General features: G+C 36.8%; 1 protein-coding gene across 1 annotated transcript in view; it reads left to right on the top strand.

The window, feature by feature from the left end:
- The window catches only part of Ube2j1 (ubiquitin-conjugating enzyme E2, J1), a gene marked incomplete at its 5' end in the record, with an annotated part of 14,908 nt that extends 3,193 nt beyond the window's left edge, over positions 1-11,715 (top strand). The window contains 5 exon segments of the mRNA XM_005377749.2: positions 157-241; positions 525-630; positions 3,435-3,564; positions 5,092-5,211; positions 10,549-11,715. Of these exon segments, the coding sequence (XP_005377806.2) occupies positions 157-241; positions 525-630; positions 3,435-3,564; positions 5,092-5,211; positions 10,549-10,827 (720 nt within the window).
- Positions 11,716-13,077: the final 1,362 nt, after the last annotated feature.

The raw sequence follows: 13,077 nt of genomic DNA, 5'->3' as shown, positions 1-13,077 counted from the left end.
GAGTCTCTGTAAGAGGCCAAAAATGTGTTCCCTTAGTTATATTTGTTTAAATATTATCTTTAAAATTATTGTTCATATGTAAATATAAAATGTATTTCTACTAGAAAGTATGAAACGGTAAACACACCTGTATAATTTTTATTGTGTATTTCTAAGGCTAACGGACGATTTGAAGTGGGCAAGAAAATCTGTTTGAGCATCTCAGGACATCATCCTGAAACTTGGCAGCCTTCATGGAGTAGTGAGTACTAGTTAATAGTGAATTTAAACCTTATAAAGTTTTATTCAGTTCATAATAATGGTTGAAAATACACTCGAGATTGAAGCTGTTTTGGGTAAATAATTTGATATTATTGAGTAAATAATAAAAATGCTTTTTCATGTGTAGATTTTCACCAGCATGTTAATGCAACTCCCCTGTTTGTATTTCTGTGAAAGCCTTTGAGTCTTTTTTTCCTCTTTTTAGAGTAAGCCCAGTTCCCTTTACAAAGCAACTTAGACTGATGGTTACTTTTTTGTTGCAGTAAGGACAGCATTACTAGCCATCATTGGGTTTATGCCGACAAAAGGAGAGGGAGCCATAGGTTCTCTGGATTACACACCTGAAGAAAGAAGAGCACTTGCCAAAAAGTAAGTGTTGCATCTCATGCTTTGTTAAGGTCTGAGTGCTAGGGCTGGGGATTTAGCTCAGTGGTACAGCGCCTGCCTGGCAAGTGCAGGGTCGTGAGTTCGATTCCTGGTACCAGAAAAAAAAACCAAAAAAAACAAAAACCCACCAAGGTCTGAGTGCTTTTGTGGGTAATGGCTGTTAGGAACCAGGCTCTCTTACTTTGACCTTGGTTCAGAATCTTATCTTATTGTTATTGTACAGATCTAATTCTGCTGATTCCCTTGGAGTTACCAGAATCTAAAAAATTTCATGAATTTTTTGGTGGGTCTTAGGGAGGGGGATTAACCCCAGGGCCTCACCGGTGCTGGGCAAGTGCTCTTCTACTGAGCTACACTCCCAACCCTGCTATCTCAATTTGTAAAAGCAGTTGATCATTTTACTAGAGTGGGAGATGGTCTCCTGGAAAGCATGTCTGATTATTTGTCTCCAGTTAGAAGGTATTATAGAAGAAAAAGAACTTAGTGATTACTTTTATTTAGCTTTTCATGAGATTAAAAACTCCTTGAGGGTTGGGAGGAATCCACTGGTATCTACAGTATCTACCTCATTGCACTTACACAATAAGGTCAGAATAAAATAAAGACTATCAATTTGTGATTGTCTAGTGTTATTACCTGTGCTTTTTCCGCATGTATTTTTTGTGTATACAACCAAGATTAGTCATTTAATTTAAAGTCATCTTTCCTTTAATTAATGCTGAGATTTAATTCTTGATTTTTGATAATTTCCTTGTATTGGCATCTGCTGCCTGCTACCCTTCAGAAAGATTATGTTGAGTTATACACATTTTACCCTCGCACAACCCATAGTAGGCCTCCATAGATATTTATTAAACAGTTAGGGAGTGGGGAGAAGCTCATTGGTAGAGTACTTACCAGCACTGGATTTCTAACACCAGAAAATAAAAAATAAAGTTATATATTTTTTTTATTTTTGTTTTTGTTTTTTCTGGTACCGGGAATCGAACTCACAACCTTGCGCTTGCCAGGCAGGCGCTGTGCCACTAAGCTAAATCCCCAGCCCCAAAGTTATATTTTAGTGTCTGGAAGATTTGGTAGACACTCTGGTCTTAATAGCAACTCTTATTTTTTACATCTTACTTCCAAATTCTGGAGATATGCTTTACTTGAAACAGTTGTTCACAGGGTACAAGATGTACTTTCATACACAGTATTTTTATTTGATTTCCTTTGTTGACTTTTTCTCCAGACAATTTTATCAAGTTGAGTTCATGTGCAACATTTTTAAAAAATGAACTAGGTTTCTTACTGTCAGGTACTTCCTCAGTGTATACATTCTGAGTTCTCGGTCTGTCATAGAAGCCCTTTTAAAGACGATTTTGCATTCAGCCCTGGTAGCCTACTGTTCTTGTGGATAAACTATATGTTAAGAATAAACACTCGGCCAGGCATGGTGGCACACACCTGTAATCCCAGCACTTGGGAGGCTGAGGCAGGAGGATCGTTGTGAGTTCGAGACCAGCCTGGGCTACAAAGTGAGCTCAAGGCCAACCTGAGCTGCATAACAAGACCCTGTCTCAAAAAGACCAAAAAAAAAAAAAAAGAATAAATACTGTCCTTTAAGGTTCATCTGACTTCTTTGTTAAAAGTGAATATATTCTAAGAAAATAAGAACAATGCTGCTTTTGGTAAAATAAATATTTATTGTAATACTAAATGTTACTCTTATAAATTTTTACATCATTTTATAAAATTCTGCTGCTGCTAAGATTTTTTCATACATAGTAACTAATTGTCTTGGTGAATTAGTACATACAGCTATCAAATACTGATCATTTTTACTCTTTTTCTCCCCTCCTTTACCCCTCAACTTTTTGTACTTTATATATTTAAACAGCATATTCTTCGAGACCTTAGGCTTTTGAATTATCAATCTAGAAACACTATAAAAAGTTCTACTTTTTTATTTTTATTTTTTGTGATGCTGGGGATTAAACTCCCAGCCTTGCACATAGGCAACTGCTCTACCCTGAGCTGCATCCTCGCCATAAAAACTTTTTTTTATATAAAGAAGTTTAGCGATATAACTGTGTGTTCCTATAGATATAAGTGTTTACTTTCAGTTATTAAAATCCTGGTAGCACTCTTGTGAGGCTCACAGCAGTTTTGGATTCATTTGGAATACAGAGGAGATAGTGGACAATTGTATCTAAGGAAATAGATGAGTTAACAGATTGGCTTTAGAATGTATTTAATATAATCAGTGATAGATTCATTCTTAGTATTTTCTACAAGTTCTTTGAAGTCTTCCACAAGATAGCTAAGATAATTATACTATGATTTCTATTAGTTCATTGAAAAGAACAGATAGTGTTTATATTGTTTGATCAATCTTATACACCTATATCTGGTAATCTGAGTAAGTCCTTTGAAGATAGCAGCATGCAATATAATAACCATACTCTTGTTTTGAAAGTCTGTATTTTATTATCTTTAAAATAAAGAAATGAAAAAAATAAATGAGTAGGGTTTGTGAATTTTTTCAAGAAATAATCGTAAAGTTGTATTTTCAGTTGACTTCTTTACTGCTTTTTCTGCTGAAAGATTGTTTGAGCTTTGTAATGGGCCTTTTTTGTAAGTTTTAAATAGGCTTGTAATGTGTGAATTTAAGGACAATATCATAGACAACTTATACATTTTGTCACTATATAGATTTGAAGTTTACTTTTCTTTTGGTAGTTTCTTGAAAAAAAAAAATCTAATAGCTGGATCCTTTATTTAAATACAAAATTGTCTCCTACCAGATCACAAGATTTCTGTTGTGAAGGCTGTGGCTCTGCCATGAGGGACGTCCTGTTGCCTTTAAAATCTGGAAGCGACTCAAGCCAGGCTGACCAAGAAGCCAAGGAACTTGCAAGACAAATTAGTTTCAAGGTACCATAAATTCCTAAATAAATTCTACTCATGTAGACTTTTTGTTTACTACTAAATTTTAGGTAGAAAGAAAGCAACACAGTTTTACTGCAATAGGTTTTACAGATAATTCTTTCTTATCACAAAACTCACAGCTTACACTCAGAAGCATTACAGCATAGCAGTTAAAACCTGGACTCTGGTGTATAATGCCAAGGGTTAGGGTTCAACTTCGCATCTTAGTAGTAGTACTACAAGTCAGACGTGTTTTTTTCTCATCCATCAATAATAAGAGTACCCACTCTAGTGGAATGTTGTAATGACGGAGTTAATACAGGTAGTGTATGTGTTACATCTAGATCTGCACCTGGTACTTAATAAATTCTAGCTGTTATCATAGAAAATACAGATAAGTAACAAGAATAAGATTATAAGCCAGGTGTGGTGGCACAGGCTTGTAGTCCCAGTACTGGAGAGGCTGAGACAGGAGGATTGCTGCAAATTCTAGGCCAATCTGGGCTACATAGTGAGACCCTCTTAAAAAAAATTATTGCCCATAGTCCCACTTCCCCAAAATAACACTTAACACTTGGTTACCTCTCTCTTTTATTCCTTTTCTGCATGTTTTACTGAAACATAAGATTTATATAGTATTTTAATGCTTTGAGTAGCTATACTTATAGTTCTAGAATTTAATTAGTGCTTAAAAAAAACAACCTGCATAAAGCAACATGCTACTTCCTCCCCTTCTCCACTTCTTTATACCCTGTCTGTCCTTTTGGGTCCAGTTCTTGAAAGTTTTCCCTTTTATTTTATTACAGTGCCTAGAAAAGGAGGTATAAATGTTGGTTATAATTTCTTCCTTCGGAGGACTAGGCCCAGATGTGTTTTGTTCATCAGAATTTTTCAGATTTTAGAAAAAATATTATACATACCATATATTAACCTGCAGTAGAATGTGGAGCAGCACCTCATAATCAAACCCATTAATATTTCCTCAGCAAACCTAGGACTGTTTACACTGATGAGGCATAAACGCTATTCCAGGGGCCAGGAATATTGCTCAGTGGTAGAGCCCTTGTCTAGCAGTGTGAGGCCCTGGGTTTGATCTTCAACGCTGCCAAAATTAAACAAACAAACATTGCTAAGGACTGGTGATGTAGCTCAGTAGTAGAGTGTTTGCCTGGCACATGTGACGTGCTTCATTTGACCCCCAGCACTGGAGAAAAAATAAAGGACTAGTTGTCTCATATTACTTCATATCAGGCTTTGCCTAAAAATTGTCCAAAAAGCTTTTTATGAGAACTTTTTAGAATTATAGATTGTGAACCATGATGTTGGTTTTGTTCCTAAGTAACAGCTCCTTGAGAACAGGGATTGTCTCTCTGTCTTCCTATAATACCTAGCCCAGTGTCAGACACATAGGTGCTCAATGCTTACTGATTGATAGTAGCAATGAGTAAATCCAAGAGAGGAAAATTTAATAGGTTGCGCACTGTTCTATATGTTTCTTCTTGTAACACTGTTCTTGGGTATTTCTTTTAACAGGCAGAAGTCAATTCATCCGGAAAGACTATTGCTGAGTCAGAGATAAACCACTCTTTTTCACTGAATGATTTACAAGATAACATACCTGCGACATTCCCAGGTGCTACGGCCAGCACTTCGGTATGGCTCTTTTTAATATATATGTATTTTTGTGTTTTTATCATTATTTGGAATAGAAGATGTCAGATCAAATATATGAAAATTCTGGTTCCTGAAAAGTTGGGTTTCAGCCCAGCTCTAATGAATTGTACAATGGAACCTCGGATCACAAATGCAGTTCTCATCACAATTCTGGTTGTGAACCAGACTGAACAAGAACAGAATCAAATTTCCCCACAAGGTCAACATTGAACCTAACCATTGAAATTGATTTGGTTCTCGTCCAACTTGATTTGCAACCAGAATCATGGATAGAATCAAGTTTGGGGGGCTGGGGATTTAGCTCAGTGGCACAGTGCCTTCCTAGCAAGCGCAAGGTTGTGAGTTTGGTTCCCAGTACCAGAAAAAAACCAAAACCAAAAAAAAAAAAGAATCAAGTTCAGGAACTGATGCTTCATTCTGTTATCTTAATTCATTCAAACTTCCTGGGCTTTAGTTTTCTTAATTTTTAAGCCCTATCGTCCCTCTAGAATTCTGTGATTTTTTTAAAGATTTAGTTTCAATATAGTGCTAGATTCTGAATAAAACAAAATATATTAGACACTTTCTAAATGAACACAAATCAGGTTTGTTAAACTACATTAAAGCAGGGCCTGGGGATTTAGCTCAGTGGCACAGCGCCTGCCTGGCAAGTACAAGGTCGTGAGTTTGATTCCTGGTACCGGAAAAGGACCAAAAAAAAAAAAAAAAATTAAAAAAACAAACAAACAAAACTACATTAAAGCACTGACTTGATGCATATAGGGAGCCAGAAGTTGGACTTGCTGTGTTCAGTATACAAGCTGCTCACTACATGTGACTATCTCAGTTCTCATTTAAATTAATAAAAAGTTAAATTCAAAACTTAATTCCTTAGTCACACTAGCCACATGTGGCTAGTGGCTACCATTTATAGAAGTGTAGACATAGAACTTTACTATCACTGCACAATTCTATTGGACCATGGTCCCTTGCACATAGCGACCAAAAAATAACTATTGAATGAAAGAGTGAGTAAATGCTGTGGGGCTGTTAGTTGTTCCCTGACCTGTTGTCTTAAAAAAAAAAAATTGGTGGGACTAGGTCACCAGAGAGACTGATTTAAAAAGTTCAACTAGACTGGTGCTAAATGGGATTACAGGGAAAACCAGTGTCTTTCCTTTCTATATAAAAAAGACAACGGTTCTGGGGTCTTTCTAATAAAACATTGTTTTGTTTTGTTTTGTTTTGGTTTGTTTTGGTTTGGTTTTTCTCCGGTACCGGGAACCGAACTCACGACCTTGCGCTTGCCAGGCAGGCGCTTTTGCCGCTGAGCTAAATCCCCAGCCCCTAAAACATTGTATTATTAAGTAGCCACATCTACTTTTTTTTTCTCTCCAGTTTATGGAGGATTTTAGGAGGTCAGGAAAATTGAAAGTGAAGCTAGGAAGAAGCAGGTTTCCGCTTTACCCAGGAATAACTTACTATAAGTGAACTGAATAGTCTTGAGTGGCTTTTTCCTATTCACAGTGAGCTGATCAGAGAAAAGGAGGCTGGAGAAAAGCAGGGGGGAGGGGCCTGTAGGGAAACACTGTGCAGGGGGGAAGACTGCAGGTGAAGGTGTGGGGGGAAAGTGATGTAGTGAGTTTAAGTTGTTTTTACATGATCCCAAAGCAATTCTCTGAATACAGAGGAATATAATGAATTATTTTTGGATAGGTATGTTGTAAATTGAAATGCTAAACTTTCAGGTTTTTTGTTTTTGTTTTTTTTGGTACCGGGAATCGAACTTATGACCTCAGGCTTGCAAGGCAAGCGCTTATGCCACTGAGCTATATCCCCAGCCCTCAGGTTATTTTTTATTAGTAGTATTCTGTTTTTTTTTTATTTTATAAAGTTTTTTGATAGAGCCATTCTAGATTGAGGATGTAGCTCGGTGATAGAGCACTTGCCTAGCATGAGCAAGGCTCTGGGTTTCATCCCCAGCACCATGAAATGCACACATACACACAAGGTAGAGCCATTCTACTACTATGATGAAGGTGGTAATCTTTTACCTATTAGGACATGCTCCTAATATTTGTTATGATGTGTCTAAATCTGTCTTATAGTAAGTGATCATTATATATTTGTTGAATGAATGAATAAATCTTAGGATTGATACTAGGAATACAGGTAAAGAAATCAAGAAGTGTAAGTCAACTAGATTGCAGAACAGGCTGGGCGTGGTGATGCACGCCTGTAATTCCAGCACTCGGGAGGCTGAGGCAGGAGGATTGTTGCAAGTTTGAGACCAGCCTGGGCTACAAAGAGAGCTCAAGGCCAGCCTGAACTGCATAGTGAGACCCTGCCACAAAAAAGAAAAAGAAAAAAGGGGCTGGGGATTTAGCTCAGCGGCAAAGCGCCTGCCTGGCAAGCGCAAGGTCGTGAGTTCGGTTCCCGGTACCGGAGAAAAACCAAAAAAAAAAAAAAAAAAATTGCAGAACAGTATCTTTAGTATAGTAGTATACTTCATTTTCATGTACATAAAACAATTCTTTTTCATAGATACAATTCACTATTTGAGACTAATTTTGGTTAAAATATGCATAAGTAATTGTCTACAATTGCAAGTGGTTGTTTTAATTACATTTGCATATAAACTGTCTCAAAATGTGATTATATAATTTGACCACTGTGGAATTATTGGAAACCTGGTTTTGGCTAGGGGTAGCTGCTTTATATGCAAGTGTAATATAAATTCACTGAGATATTATACATCAAATCCCAGATAAGCTACATTTTTTTTTTTCTTTAGCCTTGAGGGGGCGAGAGATTGTGGAAAGTCTAAATAAACACAGCAGATAACATCGGGCCATCTGTTGGTTTCTGATGCAGATTTTTTAGCTACGTAGAAATAGAAAAAATAACCGATGGTAGTTTTATGTTCTTCCAGTTTAACAGATTTTCCTCTCTTCCTAAGGATTGAGGTTCTGAATAAGCCTTTCCATTTCATAATAAAAACTAATACAAAACTCTGTCACAGATACTAGTTCTTTAGGTTATTATAGAAAAATTGATATATATTTCTGGGGAAATATATATGATTACAACTATGATTCTTCTAAATAGGAAACATTTTAGAATTTTGTAATATCGCCAGGTTTTAGTCAGTAATGTCATCCAAAAGGCATCTGAAATGTAGGCATGTAATTAAAACATACTATATATGAATAAATATTTCTATTTATTTAAATATTACAGTCAGTATTTTAAAGAATTTTTTTTCTAAATATGTTAGTCATACTAATATAAGACCAAAAAGCTCTAAGTAAATTTCCATTTTTTTTGAACCTTAGTCTAGGTGCTTCCAAATAATAAGCAATTCTGTATTTTAAGTGCTTTATATCATTATCCTGTTTAATCCTCACAACTGCTGAATTGGATATTATCCTCATTGTACAAATGAGGGAGCTGAGATTTGGTTAAATAACTTGCTTAGGTTTACATATCTACCGAGCGGCAAAGCCAGCCTAGTAATGGTAAGGCTCTCTGTTTATAGGCAGGATAATGTTCTCTACTTACACTCTTGGAAAAAATAAAAGCTTTAATCTGAATCAATCTCTTGTGCTGATTTTTGGGCTGATATTACCACCATGTTTTTTTTTCTTTTTCCTGAGAACCCCTTTCTGTTTTTAAGCCTTGACTACATTGGCTCTCTTGCAATTTTTCTTTTTTTTTTTTTGTACCGGGAATCGAACTCAGGACCTTGCACTTGCTAGGTAGGTGCTTATGCCGCTAAGCTATATCCCCGGCCCCTCTCTTCCAAACTTTTTTATGTTCTTGGCTGAGCAGTCAGAAGAATGGAAGGTTTTCTACTAGAATGTTTTTTACTGGCACCATAACTCAGCTAAACTGATGGAATACTTGTTAACTCACCTCGTGACACTTGTGACGATATGTGACTCATGAAATACCAGGCCGTATTTGCACTGTTCGGTAAGCAGGCTGCTCCTTGGAGTCTTGGATTATGGGTGCCCAAGTACGTGCAGCTCCAATCCAGTATCAGCACTTTCATTTCTAACTCAAAGTCAATAGTTTCTTTTTGCTTCTATATTATGGGTCACTATATTTGACAGATTACAATGAATAGTTTTAAAAAGTCGGATTTAACCTTCTTAATGTTGAGATAAATGCCATATTTAAAATGGAAATTGTTCTGCAGATAATTTAGGTCAGCAGGTTTTCCCCCTAATGTTTCAAACTGCTGCCAGTACAAAGTTCATCCTCCTCCCTTTTAGGAAGAGTATTTGAATTATATTATTGATTATCTTTTCTTCCAGGTAATTTGAATTTTTTCTAGTGGAAACTATTTTTAAAGTGTTGTATACTTAATGTATATTATTCTGAATAAATTTTGCATTTGTTTTTTGTTTGAAAGAACATATACTGTCATTAACGTATAGCCAGTGTACATTCGTTGTCTTCAACAAAAGAATGCAAGGCTGCTGAGTTCTTACAGATAGAGTTAAGGTGTCCACATAAGCAATATGGAACTCATATTTTACATAACTTCCTTGACTATGTCCTCACCGTATTTCTTATCTGTATGCCACACTTAAGACTGAAGCGCTTTGCCGGGCATGGTGGCGCATGCCTGTAATCCCAGCACCTGGGAGGCTGAAGCAGGATTGTTGTGAGTTCAAGACCAGCCTGGGCTACAAAGTGAGCTCAAGGCCAGCTTGAAATGCATTGTGAGACCCTGTCTCAGAAAAAAAAAAAAAACAAAAAAAACCCAAGACTGAAGCGCTTTGGCTGTGCTCCGTCCAGTCATGAAAGCAGCAGTGAGGGTGCCGAAGTAGAGGCTACACTGAGCCACACCTTACTATCTTGACATTATTCTTAGACATGCCCAGGGAATTGTTGACAACGTAAGGTATCCAGTACTAAGTACAAGATCCTTACGGACTTGTGTCCGTTCATTGTCAGTAATTGTGAGAAAGGGTAAGCCTGGTTTGAGAACCACATCTAAAATTTTTATAATATTGCTATGAAAAATACATGGTTTGAAATTACTTCCTGTGCTCTATTACTACTAGTAAAGTGTGGAGAAAATAGGTAGACTTTTGTGGTCTACTTTGTTGCTGGTAAATTCCTCCTCTTTCTCAGGGGTACTCAGAGTAAGTTGTATTGTTGGCTTACTCTGCAAGGTGAGTTACTTGCCTCAGTGTTTCATAAGTCTTGGTAGTTTTTTTCCTCAGTCATATTTAACGTACTGAAATTCCTTGTATTCTTGAACAGATAAGTATATATACAAATTTTATTTGCCAATTTCAAGCAAAATTTCTTAAAATTTCCTAGTATGGAGTCGAGAATCCCTCAGCAGCATCCTCTCAACAACCTACCCAACCTGTAGCTAAGAATACTTCCATGAGCCCTCGACAGCGCCGAGCCCAGCAGCAGAGTCAAAGAAGGTCGTCCATGTCACCAGATGTGATACAGGGCCAACAGCCGAGAGACAACCATACAGATCACGGCGGATCAGCTGTACTGATTGTCATCCTGACTTTGGCATTGGCAGCTCTTATATTCCGACGAATATACATGGCCAATGAATACATATTTGACTTTGAGTTATAATAATTGTTTTGTGAATTAAGAGCTGTGACTCAGTTGCTTCATTAAACATTCTGTATTGGGTATAATCTAAGAATTGTTTACAAAGAAATTATTTTGTATCTACCCTTCATTCCTTTTTTGATCTTTATAAATTCAATATAAATTTAGCTAGACATTCAGACTATGCCAAGCAGTGTGTGTGTCCTGCTTAGTTTAAGAGACTGGAATTCAGAGTTCCTTATCTCACTATTTGATCTGCTTCACAGGGAAATAACTTACTGTTATTTCTCCTGCCTCAGTTTCTTTTTCTTTAAATTTGCCATACCTTTCCCTACAGTTCTTTGAAATCTTCAGATAAAAGATGGTATTTGAAGTTCCTGTGAGTATTATTAGTTACTCAATACCATTTATTGAGTACTCCTAGTTAGAGAGAATGATATAGGTACAGAAGAATTAAAAAGGGAAAAGGCAAAACTCAAATAGCTTCTTGAAAGCATCATTCATAGGAGATACATTGGGACTGCCCGTTCTGTGACTCTGCTCTAAATAACAAGTGAGAATGACTTTGTTTTGGTCAAACATTTCTGAGGAAATGCGATCACATTTTTGTTATTGGACATTACTTGAAGAAGAAGTACTTTGTAACCACTTCGATATGCTGTTATCACTCCCCTCTCTCCAGTATGCACACAGATTAAAGAAAAGGAGACAGTCCTTCATAGATCCTTGTCTTAAGGAATAAAGAGGCCAAGCCAGAAAATCGCTTGATTTTCTTCTAGAAGTTAGGAGGGAGGATCTTAGGATTTGAATGTTTGCTGTGCTTTGAAGTGTGTATCTTCTGAGATGTATTATATGCCTCGCTTTGTAATCACAATAAATTTTAATTATTCCAGGAATATACACAATGTACCATTTCATGTATCATTTTAATGGAAAAGCTCAGGGCCCAAGAAGCGGTGGTAGAAATTCTTTACTCAGACTTGTCTACCTAATCAAAGCCCAAGAAAGATTTTCAGTGAAACAAATCAGTATCTCAGTGCTGTTAGCACACATGCTAGTAAGATAATTTTATCATCACAATGTCTGTGGAGACGATATAATCACGGAAAACATTGCCCAGCATGTTCAGTTAGCAGCATTCAGATGTTACTAGTGAAGATTTAATCTTTAAATATAAGCAGTGTCCAGCTTCCATTTAGAAATGTGTCTGTAAGTTGATTTCCTTTTTATAAGTCAATGTAAATGAAATTTAGGTTTTAGGCCAGTCTGTGAAAATTACCTTGAATAGTTTAGGGGAGGGTACTCATAAAGTCTTTCTGCAATTTTAGCTAAAGTTATAGGCAAGAGAAAAACAAGTCATAAAATTATTTTAAAGGCAAATTTAATTTTTATTCTTATAGGGAGTTTGGAGCTATTAACTATCAGACATAATTTCATTTGACAGTTTTCTATTGTGTCTGCATCTAAAATAAGTTTACTATTATATAAGTAGAATTGTCTTAAACTTAATAACAGCATTTTAAAGTTGTTCACAGGTTGTTTCTGTTACATTTATTTTTGTTTTTGTTTTTCTTCCAGTACCAGCAATCAAACTCACAACCTTGTGCTTGCTAGGCAGGCGCTGTGCCGCTGAGCTAAATCCCCAGCCTTTTCTGTTACATTTATAGCTGAAGCTGGAAAACACTAAAAAACCCAAGGACTTTATGAAGACCTCCTGTCAGGAAGGTTACAGATTACCATTTTATAACTTTATTGCCATGAAAAAATACATTCTGAGGTCTTGGTTCATCGCACAAGCTATTAGAAATATTAGAAATCACTGACCCAGCTGGGGAGACCAGATAACATTATCACCTGAGGAAGAAATCCTCATGCCCTCAACCTAAGCTGAGATAGTGCTAGAAACAGTTTTCCTTCCATTTAAAGCTCTAGTCGTACTTGAGACGGCCCCTGGATCTACGTGATCTTGCTGCATGTTTCCGTGAAGAGTGCCTGCAGTTTATAATTAAGCATTGTGCAGATCCTTTAACCTGATGTCCTTGTCTACCCTCACCCATAAAGTAACTGGGGACCTGCTTGTGTAGGGATTTATAGCGCCCGACCACACATCTGAAAGTGGCGCATTTTGCCTTCCCCTCACAGAACGCGCCCTGAAAATCCTTCAGGTGTCACTCTGACCCTCCTCATGGGGCTAAGAGGCCTCATTAATGTTGCTGTAAGACTGTTTTAATTGAAACTCCACTGAAGGTCCTCTTCAGGAAACTATTACTT

Source organism: Chinchilla lanigera, unplaced genomic scaffold, assembly GCF_000276665.1.
Source record: "Chinchilla lanigera isolate Chin_1 unplaced genomic scaffold, ChiLan1.0 scaffold00010, whole genome shotgun sequence".
Taxonomy (NCBI): Eukaryota; Metazoa; Chordata; class Mammalia; order Rodentia; family Chinchillidae; genus Chinchilla; species Chinchilla lanigera.
The sequence above is the reverse complement of the archived record's forward strand: the minus strand, read 5'-3'. Positions and strand labels throughout refer to the sequence as shown.